Here is an 18,673-nt window from a genome sequence, read left to right as displayed (position 1 = left end):
GCTAAAATTTAGGTTGTTTTTTGCTCTGCTGTGTAATCTGAAGAAATCTTTGTAGATTTTAAAATGTGAGATATACCTACCTAGTGCTGCCAGGTAGCGGTACAGCACAAAACCTTCAATTTCTCATTGTATAATGGTTTTGTTTTTTTGGAAATATTAGATGACACTGGGTTTGGGGAGACCGAGAAATGATTAAATGTTTTGTTCTGACTATATATACTGTAGCAAATAGAAATAGTTAAATTTGGCTTTCTCTGAGTTATCCCAAACTTGTATCCTCTATCTCAAATAAATCCTTATATTGAGTACCCTGGTGAACACCCTTAAAATTTGATTTACAAAGGTTTCTCTCAATTGGAAAGACTTAGAAAAATATACATGAGTATGTGTTGATGGAATGTTATCTCTAACAGAATTTGGTAACCCATTTTAGTGATTCCTAGGTATTATATTTTCTCTGGATAGAGTTTGCTCAGCAAAGTCTTCTTCATGGTGGTCTTGAGTTCCTTGTTCCTGAGACTGAAGATGATGGGACTGAGGAAGGGTGTGAGGACTGTGTAGGTGATGCCCATCAAAGTGTCTCCTTCCAGGGACTGGGGCCCCTTGGTTTTGAGGTAGATGACAGAAGCAAAGCCATGGTGCACGATCACCACTGTGAGGTGGGATGCACAGGTGGAGAAGGCTTTGTGCCACCCTTCAGCTGGTGGGATCCTCAAGAGGGAAGTCACAATGAAGGCATAGGAGAGGAGGATGAGGAGGAGGCAGCCCAGCATGGCTGAGATACACACCAGGCCCACACCCTTGGCCACCAGCAGCACATTTGTTCCACAGGCCAACTGCAACACAGGTGTCACATGACAGACAAAATGGTGGATCTCATTGGGTCCACAGAAGGTGAGGTTAAATATGGCTGTTGTGACCACAGTCCCCATGATGGAGCCACCAACCCAGGACCAGGCCACCAGACAGGCACAGCCATGGGGGCTCATGAGCACATTGTAGTGCAGTGGTTGACAGATGGCCACATAGCGGTCATAGCCCATGACAGTGAGTAGGAAGGAGTGGGTGAAGCCAAATGTGAAGGAGAAGAACATCTGGCAGGAACAGGCCAGGAAGGAGATGGAGTGGTGGGTGGACAGCAGGTCGGACAGCATGCGCGGGATGATGGCCAAGGTGTAGAGGATCTCAGAGATGGACAGGGCGCACAGGAAGAGGTACATGGGTGTGTGGAGGCTGCGCTCACTCCAGATGGTGGCCATGATGAGCAGGTTGCCCAGCAGTGTGAACAGATACATCAGCAGAAACAGCAGGAAGAACATCAGCTGAAGGCGGGGAAAGGTGGAAAAGCCAATAAAGATGAACTCAGTCACTGCTGAGTGATTGGCTCCTTGCATGGAGGCTGTGCCTGGGATGAGGTTCAATAGGGAGAGGTCAGCTAGTGGGTGGGAAAGGTTTCTCCTTAATCAGGTAGCATTAATTTAGTTCCCACCTATAACTTAATGCTCTTATCAAAGTAGGAAGATGGTACCATATTTGCATCTTCATCTTGAGTTTTGTTGGCTTATATATAGAGAATACTGGCATGTACAAAGGCTATGAATATTGCTTGAGTGATGGAGGTGTGGCTGAAGCAGTAGAGCACCTGCCTAACAAGCACAAAGCCCTGAGTTCAAACCTTACCACTGCAAAAAAATGTTGCTCAGGTTGAAGCTATGGAAGTGCCTAATTCAAGATTTGATTCCAAAAACTATACCCTGCAGTTTTCCTCTACTTTGGTTCCCCTACTGAAAAGATCTCTTTAGTGGATCTTTTATCCATTGCTTACTATGGATATAACTCCTTGGACCAGGAGCAATTTTATCTTAATTTACATCAGTCAGATTCTTCTTCCGGGGTTATTCTTGGGGGATCAGAAGCAACAGATTGTGTTGTTCTAAGGAAAGTGACAGAAATGAAAATGTTTTGTTTTCTAGCCTCCATGGGGCATATCAGAGTCTACACAACATAACTAACAGAAAGAGGGAGATGGAAGGAAGAAGACATGGATTCATATTCCTACTCTACTATGTACTTTCTACATGTTTTTTCACCTCTCTGTCCTTCCATTTCCTCTCCCTAACTCAAAGGGTGAGAGGTAGACATTTGTCAGAAATTGAGTTCTCCTTGGAAGATGATAATCCAGAAAGTGCATTATGTGATAATTAAATCAACATAATAAAAGAGAAAATGTACCTGGTGGTGCTCAGTAAATAATCCAAATTAAATGAGATTTCAGTGTTTCCTTATGAATCATCTAAGTATACCTGATTTTTGAAAAATAGACAATGGAGCTAGGAGGGGTAGCTCACACATGCCATCCCAGCTACTCAGGAGGCAGACATTAGGAAGTTCACAGAATGAGGATAGCTCAGGCCAAAAGTTGATGAGACACCATCTCAACAAATAAGCTAGGTCTGGTGGTCAATGCATGTCAGCCTTGCTAGGCAGGAGGAATAGGTAGGAGGATTGCATACAAAGCTGGCTCAGGCAAAAGAGCAAGACACTGTATGAAAAATAACCTAAAGCAATAGGACTGGAGGTGTGGCTCAAGTGGTAAAGCTCTTGCCCAGCAAGTACAGTTCCTTGAGGTCAAATTCCAGTACTATCAAAAATAAAATAAAATGAACAAAATTAGACAATGTAAAGTTGAAATGAGTACACCATTGTTCTGCTTTCTATTTCTGTAGGTAAGTCCTACAACATGTGGACTTTTTGGTTTTGGTGGTACTGGAGTTTGAACTCGGGGCCTAATCCTTCCTAGACAGGTATGATACCACTTGAGCCACTCCACCAGCCACCTGTTTTGTGTTGGGTATTTTCCAGATAGAGTCTCGAGATCTATTTTCCTGGAGTGTTTTCAAACCTTAATCCTCTAGATCTCTGCCTCCTGAGTAGTTAGGATTTCAGGCATGAGCAACATGCTGTCTTTTGCATCTCATTTATTTTGTTAACTCAGGTTTCAAGATTCATCTACATAGTGACATGTTCTTTTATAGCCAAACATGTCACTAGATGGATATACTTCAGTGGATAGACATCTGGGCTGTTTTCTGATATGGTGATGGGTGTACATGTTTATAGAAATTTGAAGCAGCTGACAGATAGTGGTGGCTGGAGGAAAGGGACAGTGTGGAGTGACTGCTATTGGGTCCAGGGTTTCCTTTGTGGGTAATGGAAATTTTTAGCACTAGATAGAGGTGTGAGTTGTACAACATTGTAAGTGTGATTCATGCCACTAAATTTTATGTACTACTTATTTTTGTGATGATTTGTTTTACAAAATGTATTATTGATATTATTTTCATTTGTCTAATCAGAACCGTATACGTTTATGGAGTACACATGATATATACGCTGTGTGTGTATGTACGATTAAATCAAGCTCACGACATTTATATTTATATTACCTCAATAACTTATTGTTTTTTAATTTTTTGATGGGAGTGGAGTTGAACTTAGGACTTTGTGTTTAAAAGGCAGATGCTGTACTGCTTGAGCCACTTCTCCAGTACATTTTGCTCTGCTTAATTTGATGATGGAGTGTTGGAAACTATTTCTATAGCCTGGCCTCAAACCATGGTCCTCCTGATCTCAATCAATCTGCAAGTAGCTAGATTTACAGATGTGAGCCACATGTACCTGGCTTATTTTTAAATTTTTAAGGTGTTATTTGAAGTGCTGGGCTGAAGCCCAGGGCCTATGTATGCTAGGCAAGCATTCTACCACTAAGGTATGCCCCACCCTCTTTTATGGTAAGATTTAAATATTGCTCTCTTGCTTATCTTGAACCATATAATATACAGTTGATGACAGAATTATTCCCCCTGCCCTATAATAGATCTCAACACCTATTCCTTCTATCTATCCAAATTTTTCCTCTTGGATCAATGCCTCATTCCCTCCTAACCCTCTTCCTTATGCCTCAAAATTGATTAAATGGTCAATTTTATGTACATTTTTAGCACAATAGGAAATCACTTTTAGAGCTGGTAATGCAGCTCCATGATAGAGCACTTCCTTCACATGTGCAATTCCCTAGGTTCCATCCTCAGAAGTTCCAAAAAATCAGTTTTTATTAGCCTATATTAAATTGCACAAAATAATGGGTTTCAGAGTTTGGAGGAGTGGCTCAAGTGGTAGGGCACCTGTGTAGCAAGTGTGAGCCCGAGTTCAAATCCCAGTTCCATACCAAAAAGGTACGGGCCTTCATTATGACATTTCATACATGAAATAATGTATTTGGTTGTATTTGCCCCCTCTATTACTCTTCCTTATTTCCTGTCCTACCGACCCTTTTCCCTCTCCCTTCCACCTCTGTAATAGAAGGAAAAATCATTGTCATAAAAACTGTAAGTTTTAAAAAATGTAGTTAGTGAACTTTTGGTTAGTTTAACCTCAGATAAAATACTTCAGATGTGCTGGGTGCCAGTGGCTGTAATCCTAGCTACTCCAGAAGCAGAGATCAGGAGGATCACTGTTTAAGGTCAGGCAAATAGGTCATGAGATCCAACACAGGAAATGCCTGTGGATTCGCTCAAGTGGTAGAATTCCTACCTAGCAGGTGTATGGTTCTGAATTCAAGCTCCAATACCACCAAAAAAACTTAGGATAAATCAATTTAAAGACTCCATTACCCTGAATGTGGGGCAGCACACCATGGCAGAAGCACATGGGGGAGTAAGCTCCATGACCACTTAGATGGGTATGAGATACAGGAAGACCAGGGTGCCAGAATCCATTCAAGGCCACACATCAAATGACCTAAGCCTTCCCACTAGGCTCTCCTTCTAATAGTTCCACGACCTTCCAATAGTACAGTTGGCTGGGAACCTCACCTTTAACACTTGGGCCTCTAAGGTACATTCCAAACCCAAACTATAACCGTAGTGAATGGCCCCATAAGTGGGCTTGGGTTTTTGATGGAGCCCTTGCAGGTTTATCATAAGAAACAAAGGAGGAACCATGTACTTTGGTAAGTGGAGACTGCATTCCACAAATAGCATCTGTTTCCAGTGTCTTGGCTACTCTTTTGGAACCATTTGAATTTTGACTCACTGAAGTGTCAGCACCTGCCTCAGAAGGCAGTTCCAACAGTTCCACACAGTCCTACACTCTGAGGTTGTAGAGGAGGAATGGCTTGAAAAGAAGAGGCTCCAAGAAAAGACCAAATAGGTAACATGGATGCTATGGGTTGTGTTCACAGGCCTTCCATGTTTTCCATGTTTTAGGGTAGGATTCTCCAACATCAAGACGATTCACACTTAGGGCCCCATCACTCATTCTGTAGGTGCTGTTCTGAGCCTTCTGGGATTTTGAGTAGCATTTCTGGTCTTTCCAGCTATAGCTTCTAATCAGTGGTGACAAACAAAAATATCTCCAAACAACACCAGTGACCTCATGGGATTGTGAAACATTGTCCACAGTTGAGAACCCTTGATCCAAAGCATACAATTGCCACTTCTTGCTTCTTGGCACTTCCCTCTGGCTGGGTTACCCATTCTCCTCTTCTTCACCTGGCAAAGGTCTATTTCTCTTAAGACATAGCTTAAATATGGCTTGCTCTGCACAGACCTCCTGGACATTTTCTTCCCACAGTAGATTTAGACACTTCTTTTTAGATGATGCACAACACCAGCTCCTAAGTGATTTAAAATCTGTGCTCATGACTTTGTCATGTGCTTCCTCATCAAGCATCAAATTGGAACAATATCTGTCCCCAGCACTGGGCTGAGAGTGCTTGACATTCAGATTTGTTATTTGTACCACACCAACACTATACACTCAGCACTAATATCCCCCATGTTAACAGCTGCCCTTTATTGGGGACATTGTCAAATGTTCAGTGTGGGACAGAGTCACCCCCAATTGAGAATCAGGGGTGGGTTTGCCTTCTCTCTCAGACCTATCTTGTCTTTCCTGTTGCTCTGTCATGGATAGCTCTTCTTATGAAACCATTTTCTTTTCCTCTCTGTGATCATCTCCCATCTCACCCATTTCCTCCCTGTCTTTTCTCTGTGTCCTGGACCAAGCAATGACTCGGTGTTTTTCTTCTGATTCTCCCCCAATTCCACCCCCCCAATTAGGAAGTACCAGCTCTGTTCCCTGTTTTACAGATGAGTAAGTTGAATCCCCCAGAGCACTCTCAACTTGCCTAGGTACCATGCCCCCTGCAGCATGGCAACCGGGATCTGCACATAGGTTTGTCTGATGACAATGAATGTCTTTTCCTGATCTCTTGTTATCTCATTATTTCTTGGTGGCTATTAATCAAAATCAGAATCTTCTCAGGTGAAAGAGTGTCCCTTCCCCATGGTATATCATGCCCACACTCTCTTTCCTTATGTCCACAAACATCCCAAGAATCCACAAAAATAATGAACTATGAGAAGATGAGGATGGATCACATCTGGAGGTGATACCTGAAGTCTGAAAATGCAACCCTCTAGCATGGTACAGATAGATGTAGCTAAAAGGAAGAGCTATTCATTCTAGAAAATGTAAAACCATAGAGAGAATAAAGTGTCTGTGGCTTCCAGGGGCTCATGGGGGAAGATGGAAGGAAGAATAACTTGGAGCAATTTTAAGGGGGTAAATTATTTTGTATGTTATTGTAATGGTATATATGTATATATACCAATATATATATATACACACACATATATATATATATATATATATATATATATATATATATATATATATGTATAAAATTTAACATTTGTCAAAACCCAGGTAATGGACAATGCCAAGAGTGACCTCTAATACTATGTGGATTTTGTGAGAGGAGCAGAGGGATAGAAAGTGAGACAGAGGGAAAGATAGGCAGCTGAGGGAAGAATTGACAGAGAAACAGGCATAAATAGAACTTTCTGGCACTTAGGGAAACCTATGGTTTAGTCAGCTTAATACCCAGAGACTTGGGGACTAAGCCAGGCATGGAAATGTCCTGGTCAAAATATCCTTAAGTAGTATAACACAAATTTAGCATAGGAACAATTAGGAAAGTGTTATGTATTCCTCTCTGGCCTTGATTTACTACATTCTAGTACTATACCCCAAAAGTGACCATGAGATATCCTCACCCATTGTCAAACATCCAGTGGGGGACAGAGCCACCACCAATTGAGAACCATGGGCTGGCTCTGCCTTCTCTCTCAAACCCCATCTTGTCTTTCCTGTTGCTCTGTCATGGATAGCTCTTCTTATGAAACTGTTTTCTTTTTCTTTCTGTGATCGTCTCCCATCTCAGCCATCTCCTCCCTGTCTTTTCTCTGTGTCCTGTCATACTTAACTTTTCACCATCACCTCATCTGGCCAAAGATGCCTTCCTTATTCTTTACACTCTATAGAGGTGGCATGGAGCCTCTCCTTTCTCAATTTCCTTGTCTCTCTTTTATCTGCCTCTCCCCAGCCATTTTTCTATTAGTCTCTAACTTGACAGACCAAGAAGGGATGTTAAAAGCAAATAGACATTGTGTATGACTGAACAATGGCTGTCCTCTGTCTGTAGTATAGTTTTCTCACCTGTCTAAAGAACCCACCTTATGATGTAGCAAGAAATCCACAAAAGATAAAGTCTGCTGACCAATCAGTCTTGATGAGCAATCATCACACTATCATGTCTCCTACCCCATGGACTCAAATTGCCTGGGGAGCTGTATTAAAAGGTGGTTTCCATGAGTCACTGGTTGATGCTATTTCTTCAGTTCCCTCCTGGTCAGGTGGATGGAAGAAAAGGTAACTCACCTGGAGCTCCAGGCCCTACACTTGTTAATGCCTAACACTGCTAATAGAACCTGGTTTAAAGTCCCTGTGCAGGAACACCAATGTGGCATAGCCAGGTGGACAGGGAGCCTGACAGAGCCCAGTCAGCATCATTTATCCCTCCCCTCTTCCTGCCTACTGCCTCCTCTGGTCCTGCTGCCTTGCCTCTGCTCCAGGGATCCTGGGACCCCAAGGGACCCTGCCATGGATGAGGCAAGCTCAGGGAACCAGTGTCCTCACTTTCCTTCCCTCCCTGCTTTCTAGGAGGGAGTGAATTCCCTGAGCTTCTCAGGGCTTGAGAAGAGACTAATGGTCTACATATATGGGAGTTGGGGACCTGGCTATTGTTGACAGGAAAGCAGCCCTGCCATTGCCCATGGAGACTGCCTGCATGACTTGCCTTCTGCATTTTCGTACTTCATTCCTTATGTCTCTTGCCCTATTGGGTGTATTATTCAGGATTTTAGAAAATCAAACACATGCACATATTTCTTTTTAAGCAACCAAAAAACTATATATAAGGGTAAGTGCAATGCAGCAGCAAGGCACGTGTCCCAAGGATCCTTTGCATGGGTTTCCTTTAAGACCTTCATTTGTTTATGTGCCATGTACAATTTCTTTGCATGTTACAATAAGGATGACCATGTCCCAGTTTCCAAGAAATATTCTTCATTTCTGACAGAGACCTATATCAGAGTGGGCTTTGCTATTCATATTTATACAATGTTCTATTCTAGAAAGAGAATTGCTTTTTGGTAGAGGATCCAGTTTTATCCCTGCACCTTCCTTCTTTCCCTGGATGCCAATCTACAATCGCCCTTCACGTCCTAGTCACTGCCAGGAAGTCATTGTTCCCTGATTCCTTGTCAAAGACCCTTTAGCTACTTCCCATTTTTCAGTCCTAAAGCCATTGCCACATTTTAGGTATTTTTTTTTAAAACACCTGATTCTCTTTCCTCTTCTAAATTTCTGTCTTACTGAGTTTTTTTGCACCTACAACAAAATGCCTGAGTCTGGGTAATGTATTTGAAAATATAAATCTTGCTGTGAGATAGTAGCTCACTGCTGCAATCCTAGCTGCTTGGGAGACTTAGATCAGGAGTATCTCAGTTCCAGGCCAGCATGTTACACAGTCCATGAGACCCAACCCTCATATCACCAGAACAAAATGGACTGGAGACATGGCTTAAGAGGTAGACCCCTGGCAGGATTCCAAGATGGCAACTAGAGGGAGGAATCAGAAAGTGTGCTTCCTAAAGCAAACTCCTGGAGAGACACTGGAGATACACCTGGCGGGAAAAACCACCAAGAAGAGGCAAAACTCCAACACCTCCACACCCCCAGACTGTGCATACCATCCCCACTCCATGTTAAATGGAGAGACCAGGAGGGCTCCTGTGCCACCAGATGCAAGCTCCTAACCTGCTTGGGAGACCACCAGGTGAGCAAATAAGCATCATGTGGTACTCCCATGGACAAATAATACAGCCCCTTTGACAGATTGACCCCGCCCAGGGAAAAAATAAAAAACAACTGAATAATAAACAAGCAGCTGAAAAAAAAAGACATGTAACACAGAGGGTGGGGAGCCCTGAGCTCTGAAGAGATGGGGAGGGGCACTCCCTCACGTGAACTGTAAATATTCAAGCCAGCAGGAGAAGGCCAGAGTGGCACCACCTCCCCCAGTGTGCTTGGAAAGAAGAAGTTGTCCAACAGCGAGTAAAGTGTGTCATGCTCCACCAGTTAGTGGGGAAGGTGCACATCCCGACCCAAACTCTAAATAAAACAGCACTGCAATTGCAACACGTGGGTAGGGCTGTATACTGGAGAAAACAAAAGGGGCATGCATCCAGGAGAACTCTTTAAAACAAAGCCTATGGGGCCAGGTGAGTGTAAAGCTCATTCCTGAGATCTTCATCAACAGATGGCTGACATTAGGTGGCAGGTGAGCCACAGCCTCAGATAGACATTCACAAAGCTGTCTCCAGCCTCCATTTTTTTCCCTTTGATGAGCCTGAAAGTGTATTGCATTTGAACATGGGATTTTTTTTCCTCTTTGATGAGACAACAACAGAACTACTACTCAGACACCAACACCAGGACTGGATGCTGAAGGACTAACACCAAATCTATTAAGACTGAAACTTTATTGCATTTGATCTTGGGAAATTTTATTTATTTATTTTTTATTATTATTATTATCCTCTCTCTCTTTTCTAGTGCCTGTTTAGCTCACTATTGATTAGTATACTATCTCTCCCTGTTTATTTCTTCGGCTCTGTGTTTTGTTTCGTTTTTCCCCCTTTTTTTTAATCTTCTTTGCTTTCCCTCTCCTCTCACCCTTCCATTCTAGATATCACCATTGTTAGTATTATAGGCTAGACAATACTGAATTACACACAGTACAGGGACAGTAACAATAGCAAGGGCAATGATGGGAAGAGGAAAAAAGAGGGAACCCATTTTCCCCCAATAATAAATAAGCACAGGAGCCAGAGGGAAATGAAGAAAACAGATGACGGGATCCAGACTCCAAAAAAAAATGAAGACAAACTATGCCAAAGAACCCAATGGAGCCCACAAGAACCATATATAAGAAGAAATCCTGCAAGTAATCAATGAAAATTTTATAGAGATGATACTGGATATGGTCAACCAAAATGTACAGGAGGCACTCAAGAAATTCCAAGACAACAAAAATAGAGAATTTGAGAAAGCACAAGAAAAAAAATAAAAGAAACCATAGAAGCACTGTATAATGACCAAAGTGAAACAAACAACATAAGTAGATAAATGAACTCAGGACAAAAATAGACAACATTAAAGAGAAAGTGCCTCATGATATGTAATACCTCAGAAAAAAGAACCAACCAGAAATGCAAAACAAAATGGAAGACCAATCCAGCAGACTAGAACAAACACAAGACAGAATCTCAGAACTTGAAAATGAAATGATAATTAAAGGAAAAAACCAAAGAACTATTAAACAGCTCAAGACCTGTGAAAAGAAAATGCAAGAACTTACTGACTCCATTAAAAGACCAAACCTGACAATCATGGGCATTGAAGAAGGAGAAGAGGTGCAATAAAAAAGGAATGTGTAATATACTCAACAAAATAATAACAAAATTTTCCAAATCTAGAGAACACTATGCCCATACATGTACAGGAAACCTGCAGAACACCAAAGAGACCTGACCAAAATAGAACTACCCCACAACATATTAGCATTAAAACAAGTACAGAGACTAGAGAAAGAATATTGAAGCCTGCAAGAGAGAAAAAACAAATAACATAAAAAGGTAAACAATCAAAATTACAGTGGACTTCTCAACAGAAACATTAAAAGCAAGAAGAACTTGGGGTGAGGTCTTCCAGGCACTAGATGAAAATAACTTCAACCCTAAGATACTCTACCCAGCAAGACTATCATTCAAAATAGATGGAACAATAAAAGTCTTACATGATAAGCAGAAACTAAAACAATATATGACCAGAAAGCCACCACTGCAAAAGATTCTTCAAGGAGTTCTGCACACCGAAAGTGAAACCCAACATAAGCATGAAAGGGCAGACAGTACCAAACTACATGAAAAGAAATAGCAAGTAAGTGGACAGGAACATCGATTTAGCTACACACAATCAAACCCTCAAACAACTAAGACAACTAAATGACAAGAATAACCACATAACTATCAGTACTAACACTTAATGTTAGTGGACTTAATTCCCCCATCAAAAGACACTGTTTGATGAACTGGAGTAAAAAGGAAGATCCAACAAGTTGTTGCTTACAATAGACCCATCTCATTGAAAGAAATAAGCATAGGCTTAGAATGAAAGGTTGGAAGAAGATTTACCAAACGAGTGGCCCCTGAAAACAGGAAGGAGTAGCAATAGTTATCTTGGACAAAGTAGACTTCAAACCTACATTGACGAAAAGAGATAAAGAAAGACACTCCATAGTAATAAAGGAGAAATAGATCAAAAGGAAATAACAACTATCAACCTATATGCACCCAATTTCATCAAACCTACCCTGCAGGACCTAAAAGCATATATTATCTCCAGCACAGTGTTAGAGGGAGACTTTAACTCCCCACTATCATCAATAGCTTAGGTCACCCAAACAAAAATTCAATAAAGAAATCCTAGATCAACAAGGGTAAACACAACAAGGGGATTGGACTTTGATCACATGATAAAACTGAGAGCACTCAAGGGAGGGGTGAGTATAGGTAAGACACCTAAAAAATTACCTGGTATTTGTTGCCCTTAATGCAGAGAAACTAAAGCACATACCTTAAAAGTAACTGAGGCCAAAAGGAAAAGGGGACCAGGAACTAGAGAAAAGTTAGATCAAAAAGAATTAACCTAGAAGGTAACACACATGCACAGGAAATTAATGTGAGTCAACTCCCTGTATAGCTATCTTTATCTCAACCAGCAGAAACACTTGTTCCTTCCTATTATTGCTTATACTCTTTCTTCAACAAAATTAGAGATAAGGGCAAAACAGTTTCTGCCTGGTATTCAGGGGGTGGGGGGGAGAGAGAGGGTCAGAGTGGGTGGTAAGGGAGGGGGTGGGGGCTGGGGGAATAAATGATGTAAGCCTTGTGTGCACATATGAATAATAAAACAATAATAAATAAATAAATTAAAAGAAATCCTAGATCTAAAACACACCATAGATCAACTGGACCTAGTTGATGTCTAGAAACATTTCATCCAACTTCTACAAAATATACATTTTTTGCAGCAGCCCATGGAACCTTCCCCAAAATAGATCATATCCTAGGGCACAAAGAGAGCCTCAGCAAATATAAGAATATAGAAATTACACTATGCATTCTGTCTGATCACAATGCATTAAAACTAGAACTCAACAACAAAAATAAAGACAAAAAGCATGCAAACAGCTGGAAACTGAACAACTCATGGCTTAATGAACAATGGGTCATTGATGAAATAAAAGAGAAAATTAAAAGGCTCCTGGAAGTCAATGAAAATGAAAACACAACCTACCAGAACCTATGGGACACAGCAAAGGCAGTTCTGAGAGAAAGTTTATAGCCATGAGTGCCTACATTAAAAAGACTGAAAGATCTCAAATCAATGACCTAATGAGACATCTCAAACTCCTAGAAAAATAAGAACAAGCAAATCCCAAAACAAATAGACGGGGAGAAATAATAAAAATATGAGCTGAAATCAATGAAATAGAAACCAAAAAACCATACAAAGAATCAATGAAACAAAAAGTTGGTTCTTTGAAAAAATAAACAAGATCAATAGACCCCTGGCAAACCTGACTAAAATGAGGAGATAAAAACCCAAATTAGTAAAATCAAATGAAAAGGAGAGGTAATAACAAACACCATGGGAATCCAGAAAATCATCAGAGACTACTTTGGGAACCTATATTCAAATAAATTTGAAAATCTTGCAGAAATGTACACATTTCTAGATACTTAGGATCATCCAAAACTGAACCAAGAGGACATTAGTCACCGGAATAGATTTATAACACAAAATGAAGTTGAAGTAGCAATCAAGAGTCTCCTCAAAAGAAAAGTCCAGAACCTGATGGATTCTCTCCTGAATTCTATCAGACCTTTAAAGAAGAACTAATACCAACCCTCCTTAAATGGTTCCACAAAATAGAAAGGGAAGGAAAAGTGCCTAACACATTTTATGAAGCCAGTATTACACTTATCCCCAAACCAGGCAAAGACACCTCCAAAAAGGAGAACTATAGGCCAATCTCCTTAATGAACAGTGATGCAAAAATCCTCAATAAAATAATGGCAAACGAATTCAACAACACATCAAAAAGATCATTCACCACGACCAAGTAGGCTTCATCCCAGGAATGCAGGGGTGGTTCAATATATGAAAATCAATAAACGTAATAATCCACATTAACAGAAGCAAAGACAAAAACCACTAGATCTTCTCAATAGATGCAGAAAAAGCCTTTGATAAGATCCAACACCATTACATGATAAAAGCTCTAAGAAAACTAGGAATAGAAGGAAAATACCTCAACATTATAAAAGCTATATATGACAAACCTACAGCCAGCATTATACTTAATGGTGAAAAACTGAAACCATTCCCTCTAAAATCAGGAATGAGATAAGGATGCCCACTATCTCCACTCCTATTCAACATAGTACTGGAATTCCTAGCTAGAGTAATTAGGAAAGAAGAAGGAAGAGAAGGAATACAAATAGGTAAAGAAACTGTCAAAATATCCCTATTTGCAGACGATATGGTCCTATACCTTAAAGACCCAAAAAACTCTACTCAAAAGCTCCTAGACACCATCAATAGCTATAGCAAGGTAGCAGGATATAAAATCAACATAAAAAAATCATTAGCATCTATTCACTAATAATGAGCAAACAGAGAAAGAATATATGAAACAATTCCTTTTAGAATAGCTTCAAAGTAAATCACATACCTATGTGTAAAGTTAAAAAAGGATGTGAACGACCTGTACAAGGAAAACTACAAACTTTTGAAGAAAGAGATTGAGGAAGACTATAGAAAGTGGAGAGATCTCCCATGCTCATGGATTGGTAGTATCAGCATAGTAAAAATGTCCATACTCCCAAAAGTAATCTACATGTTTAATGCAATTCCCATCAAGATCCCAATGACATTCATCAAAGAGATTGAAATATCTACCATTAAATTTATATGGAAACACAAGAGGCCCCGAATAGCCAAGGCCATACTCATTAAAAAGAACAACACCGGAGGTATCACAATACCCGACTTCAAACTGTATTACAAAGCAATAGCAATAAAAATGGCATGGTAGTGGCACAAAAACAGACATGAAGGCCAGTGGAACAGAATAGAGGACCCAGATATGAAACCACACAACTACAACCAACTTATCTTTGACAAAGGCACTAAAAATATACGATGGAGAAAAGACAGCCTCTTCAACAAAAACTGCTGGGAAAACTGGTTAGCAGTCTGCAAAAAACTGAAACTAGATCCATGTTTATCACCCTACACAAATATTAAGTAAAATGGATCAAGGATCTTAATATCAGACCCCAAACTCTAAAGTTGGTACTGGAAAGAGTAGGAAATACATTGGAATCAGTAGGCATATGCAAGGACTTCCTCAATGAAACCCCAGTAGCTCAGCAACTAAGAGATAGCGTAGACAAACGTACTTCATAAAACTTAAAAGCTTCTGCTCAACAAAACAAATGGTCTCTAAACTGAAGAGAACACCCACACAGTGGGAGAAAATATTTGCCAGCTACACATCAGACAAAGGACTGGTAACCAGAATATACAGGGAACTCAAAAAACTTAATTGTCCCAAAATTAATGAGCCAATAAAGAAATGAGCAAGAGAACTAAAGAGAACTTTCTCAAAAGAAGAAATTCAAATGGCCAAAAAAACACATGAAAAAATGCTCACCATCTCTATCAATAAAGGAAATGCAAATGGAAACCACTCGAAAATTCCACCTCACCCCTGTTAGAATAGCCATCATTAGCACCACCATTAACAACAGGTGTTGGCGAGGATGTGAGGAAAAAGGAACCCTCTTACACTGCTGATGGGAATGTAAACTAGTACAACCACTCTGGAAAGAAATTCGGAGGCTTCTTAAAAATCTAAACATTGATCTACCATATGACCCAGCAATACCACTCTTGGGGATATACCCCAAGGAATGTGACTTAGGTTACTCCAGAGACACCTTGACACCCATGTTTATTGCACCACTATTCACAATAGCCAAGTTATGGAAACAGCCAAGATTCCTCACTACTGATGAATGGATTAAGAAAATGTATTTATACACAATGGAATTTCATGCAGCCATGAAGAAGAATGAAATGTTATCAATTGCAGGTAAATGGATGGAACTGGAGAACATCATTCTGAGTGAGGTTAGCCTGGCCCAAAAGACCAAAAATCCTATGTTCTCCCTCCTATGCAGACATTAGATCAAGGGCAAACACAACAAGGGGATTGGACTTTGATCACATGATAAAGCGAGAACACACAAGGAATGTATGAGGATAGGTAAAACACCCAAAAAACAAGATAGCATTTGTTGCCCTCAATGCAGAGAAACTAAAGCAGATACTTTAAAGCAACTGAGGCCAATAGGAGAAGGGGTCCAGCAACTAGAGAAAAGGTTAGCTTGAGAAGAATTAACTTAAAAGGTAACACACATGTACAGGAAAGCAATGCGAGTCAACTCCCTGTATAGCTATCCTTACCTCAACTAGCAAAACCCCTGGTTCTTCCTATTATTGCTTATACTCTCTCTTCAACAAAACTAGAGATAAGGACAAAATAGTATCTGCCTGGTAGTGAGGGGTTGGAGGGGGTAAGAGAGGGGCCGGGGGAAGGGGGAAGAAATGACCCAAACATTGTATGCACATATGAATATAATAAAAAAGGGAAAAAAAGGAAACATACGTTCACATGTACTCTTCTCTGGAAAAGTGCATGTATTGTGATTTCTTGGTGTTTATTATTTCAATATTATATTTTAATGCACACGTTAGTATCAGATAAAGATGGCTGCTCCTATTCTTACAATTGAGAAGAAACTAGGCTAATTTCAAATACACAGACACAATCACATGACTTTAGAATTTGCTTGAAGGTTCTATAATAAAAATTATATGTGCTGATGTTTAGAATGATTTTTGGGGAACAACTTAAAATGGTGGTGAGTTTTATCTACACACCTGTAGTATGTAACCAAGATTTATATGTCCTTGATTCCACTTTTCTTTTATCCTAAATTCACAAATTTTCTGTTTCAAAACATGTCCCCATGTGAAAAATCTGCATGGGATACTATGTGAAATTAAGGTGGTGCTAATGCCATTTGTCATACAGGGTAGAGAATATCTCGAGTGAGGCTAGGTCTAGAACATGCCCCACATTTTCTTATTTGCCTCTTATGTATTCATGGATTTATTTTTTATATTGGTGACACTTGGGGTTGCCATCAGGGCCTCATGCTTGCTAGGGAAGTGTTCTTCCTGTTGATCCACACCACCAGCCCTGTTTGCTGTTGGATATTTCCAAGATGGGATTTCCTGAATTATTCCCCTCCATAACAGTTCAACCATGACTCTCCTGAACTCTGCCTCCTCTGTAGCTAGGATCATAGGTATGACACACCAATAGCATTCTCCTTTGGTTTTGTGACAAGAGCTTGCTACGAAGGCCAGCGTATCACAAAACACACCGTGTGGTCAGGTACCTGAAACTGCTGCTCCTACTACCTCAGCTTACTGAGGGTGGTGATAGCAGACCCCTGGCTCCACATCAGTTTTGGCCAAAGACTGTAAATTTTTGTCACACACTCAGTTCTACACTGTATTTGTATAGCAGTTTGGTTGGAATTTCAGCTCATACATTTTAAGCCAGTACTCCACCACAAGTTCCAGATGCAACTGCTCTCCACACAGCGATGCAGTGATTTTTCCTGTTGAGCTCTATTCGTGGCATGCTAATATCACTCCATGGAATGCCTCGAAATATTCCCACAAAACGATGCAAACCATAGTTCCTTTGTTTTCGGATATTTATTATTGTAGATGTGCCAGGTGGTTGCATATTGAGATTCTGAGGTGTGTTGGGTCACATTGGCAGGACAAAAAGCTGTCAAACCAGTATGATGAACTCCAGAGCTGCTGAAATTTCCAATGCAAGGGCCAAGGATGGAGACATTTATTGAAAGAATTGAATTTTTATTAATATTTAAGAAATAACCTCAAACTTACGCATTAAAAGCTTTACAGGTTGTGGGTCAAAGTCACATCCTTAACAGTCACCGACTCTTACAACATTGGACTAAGAGCAGGAAGAAGGAGGCAAAACAGGATATGTTATTCAACTCATGGTAAGTGCACATGATTCAGGTCTTGAATCATTCATTCCCTTACTTTGTCATCAGCCTCTGTCTCTCTTCATTCATGTCTTTGCACATAGACACTGAGATGAAGAAATGAATTTTGGATATGGGCAATAGCAGTATAGGACCACGCCTCTGGATTATGGGTCTGCCACAATCCCTGCTTTAATATTTGTCTTATTGCTATATTCATTAAACAGTAAACATTGGAGTACTGACACTCTCTTCCTTCCAAATGCTTTTTTATCACATTGACCTTGGCTCCTGTCAGGGTAATTAAGTATTTGCAGAGGCCAGGAAACTGTGGCTCAAACCAGGAATCCTTACTACCGCAGACGCTGAGGTCAGGATTGCAGTGTGAAGCCAGTGGGTAAAAATTGTAAGACCCTTTCTCAAACATACCTATCACAAGAAAAATAAAAGAGTATCACATTGAGACCAAGGTCCATGTTCAAATATGAGGACTCCTCTCGGATCTGTCCTGAGGCTTGATCAATTGCATGGCCACAGTACAGACTCCAACAGAATATGCTTGCCTTTCCTACCACTGGCAAGCTGGCTAACATCCAGAATCTCAGACCTCACATTGATTTTCATGTAACACTACTCAGAATGAATCTGTATGTTGTTACAGCTCTTACTTACCTGTCCCAAGTACCCCACGTACCAACCAGCTGCACTGCCCTTCCAGAAATTATTGAAGAATTACAGATCAACAGTATTCCAGGGAGGTTTTTCACAAGGAGTGAGAGTTACACAAAAAAGGATATGAAACTGTTTTCCTATTCTCAATACTAGATAAATTTCATGTCATTCAACCATACGGTCCTATATTTGCAGCAGAGAAAAAAAAATCTAAGTGTCTCCTAAAAGCCTGCATGAGCTTTGGAATGCAGTCATTTAATGGCATGCATTTATTTTCCTCATCATTCTGACTGGGCATGACAGCA

The 18,673-nt window shown here is 40.4% G+C and overlaps 1 protein-coding gene across 1 annotated transcript; it reads right to left on the bottom strand.

Annotated features, from left to right (window-relative positions):
* Positions 1-446: 446 nt before the first annotated feature.
* LOC109677790 (olfactory receptor 10H1-like) lies at positions 447-1,394 on the bottom strand. The gene has a single exon (XM_074053404.1). The coding sequence runs from the start codon at positions 1,392-1,394 to the stop codon at positions 447-449; it is 948 nt and encodes a 315-aa protein (XP_073909505.1).
* Between the last annotated feature and the right edge of the window lie 17,279 nt (positions 1,395-18,673).

This window comes from Castor canadensis, chromosome 14 (assembly GCF_047511655.1).
Source record: "Castor canadensis chromosome 14, mCasCan1.hap1v2, whole genome shotgun sequence".
Classification (NCBI taxonomy): Eukaryota; Metazoa; Chordata; class Mammalia; order Rodentia; family Castoridae; genus Castor; species Castor canadensis.
Note: the sequence above shows the minus strand (reverse complement) of the source record. Positions and strands in the feature narration are given on the sequence as shown.

Coding starts and splice junctions, on each gene's coding strand:
- LOC109677790 (XM_074053404.1), bottom strand. CDS start 1,394: ATGCAAGGAGCCAATCACTCAGCAGTGACTGAGTTCATCTTTATTGGC.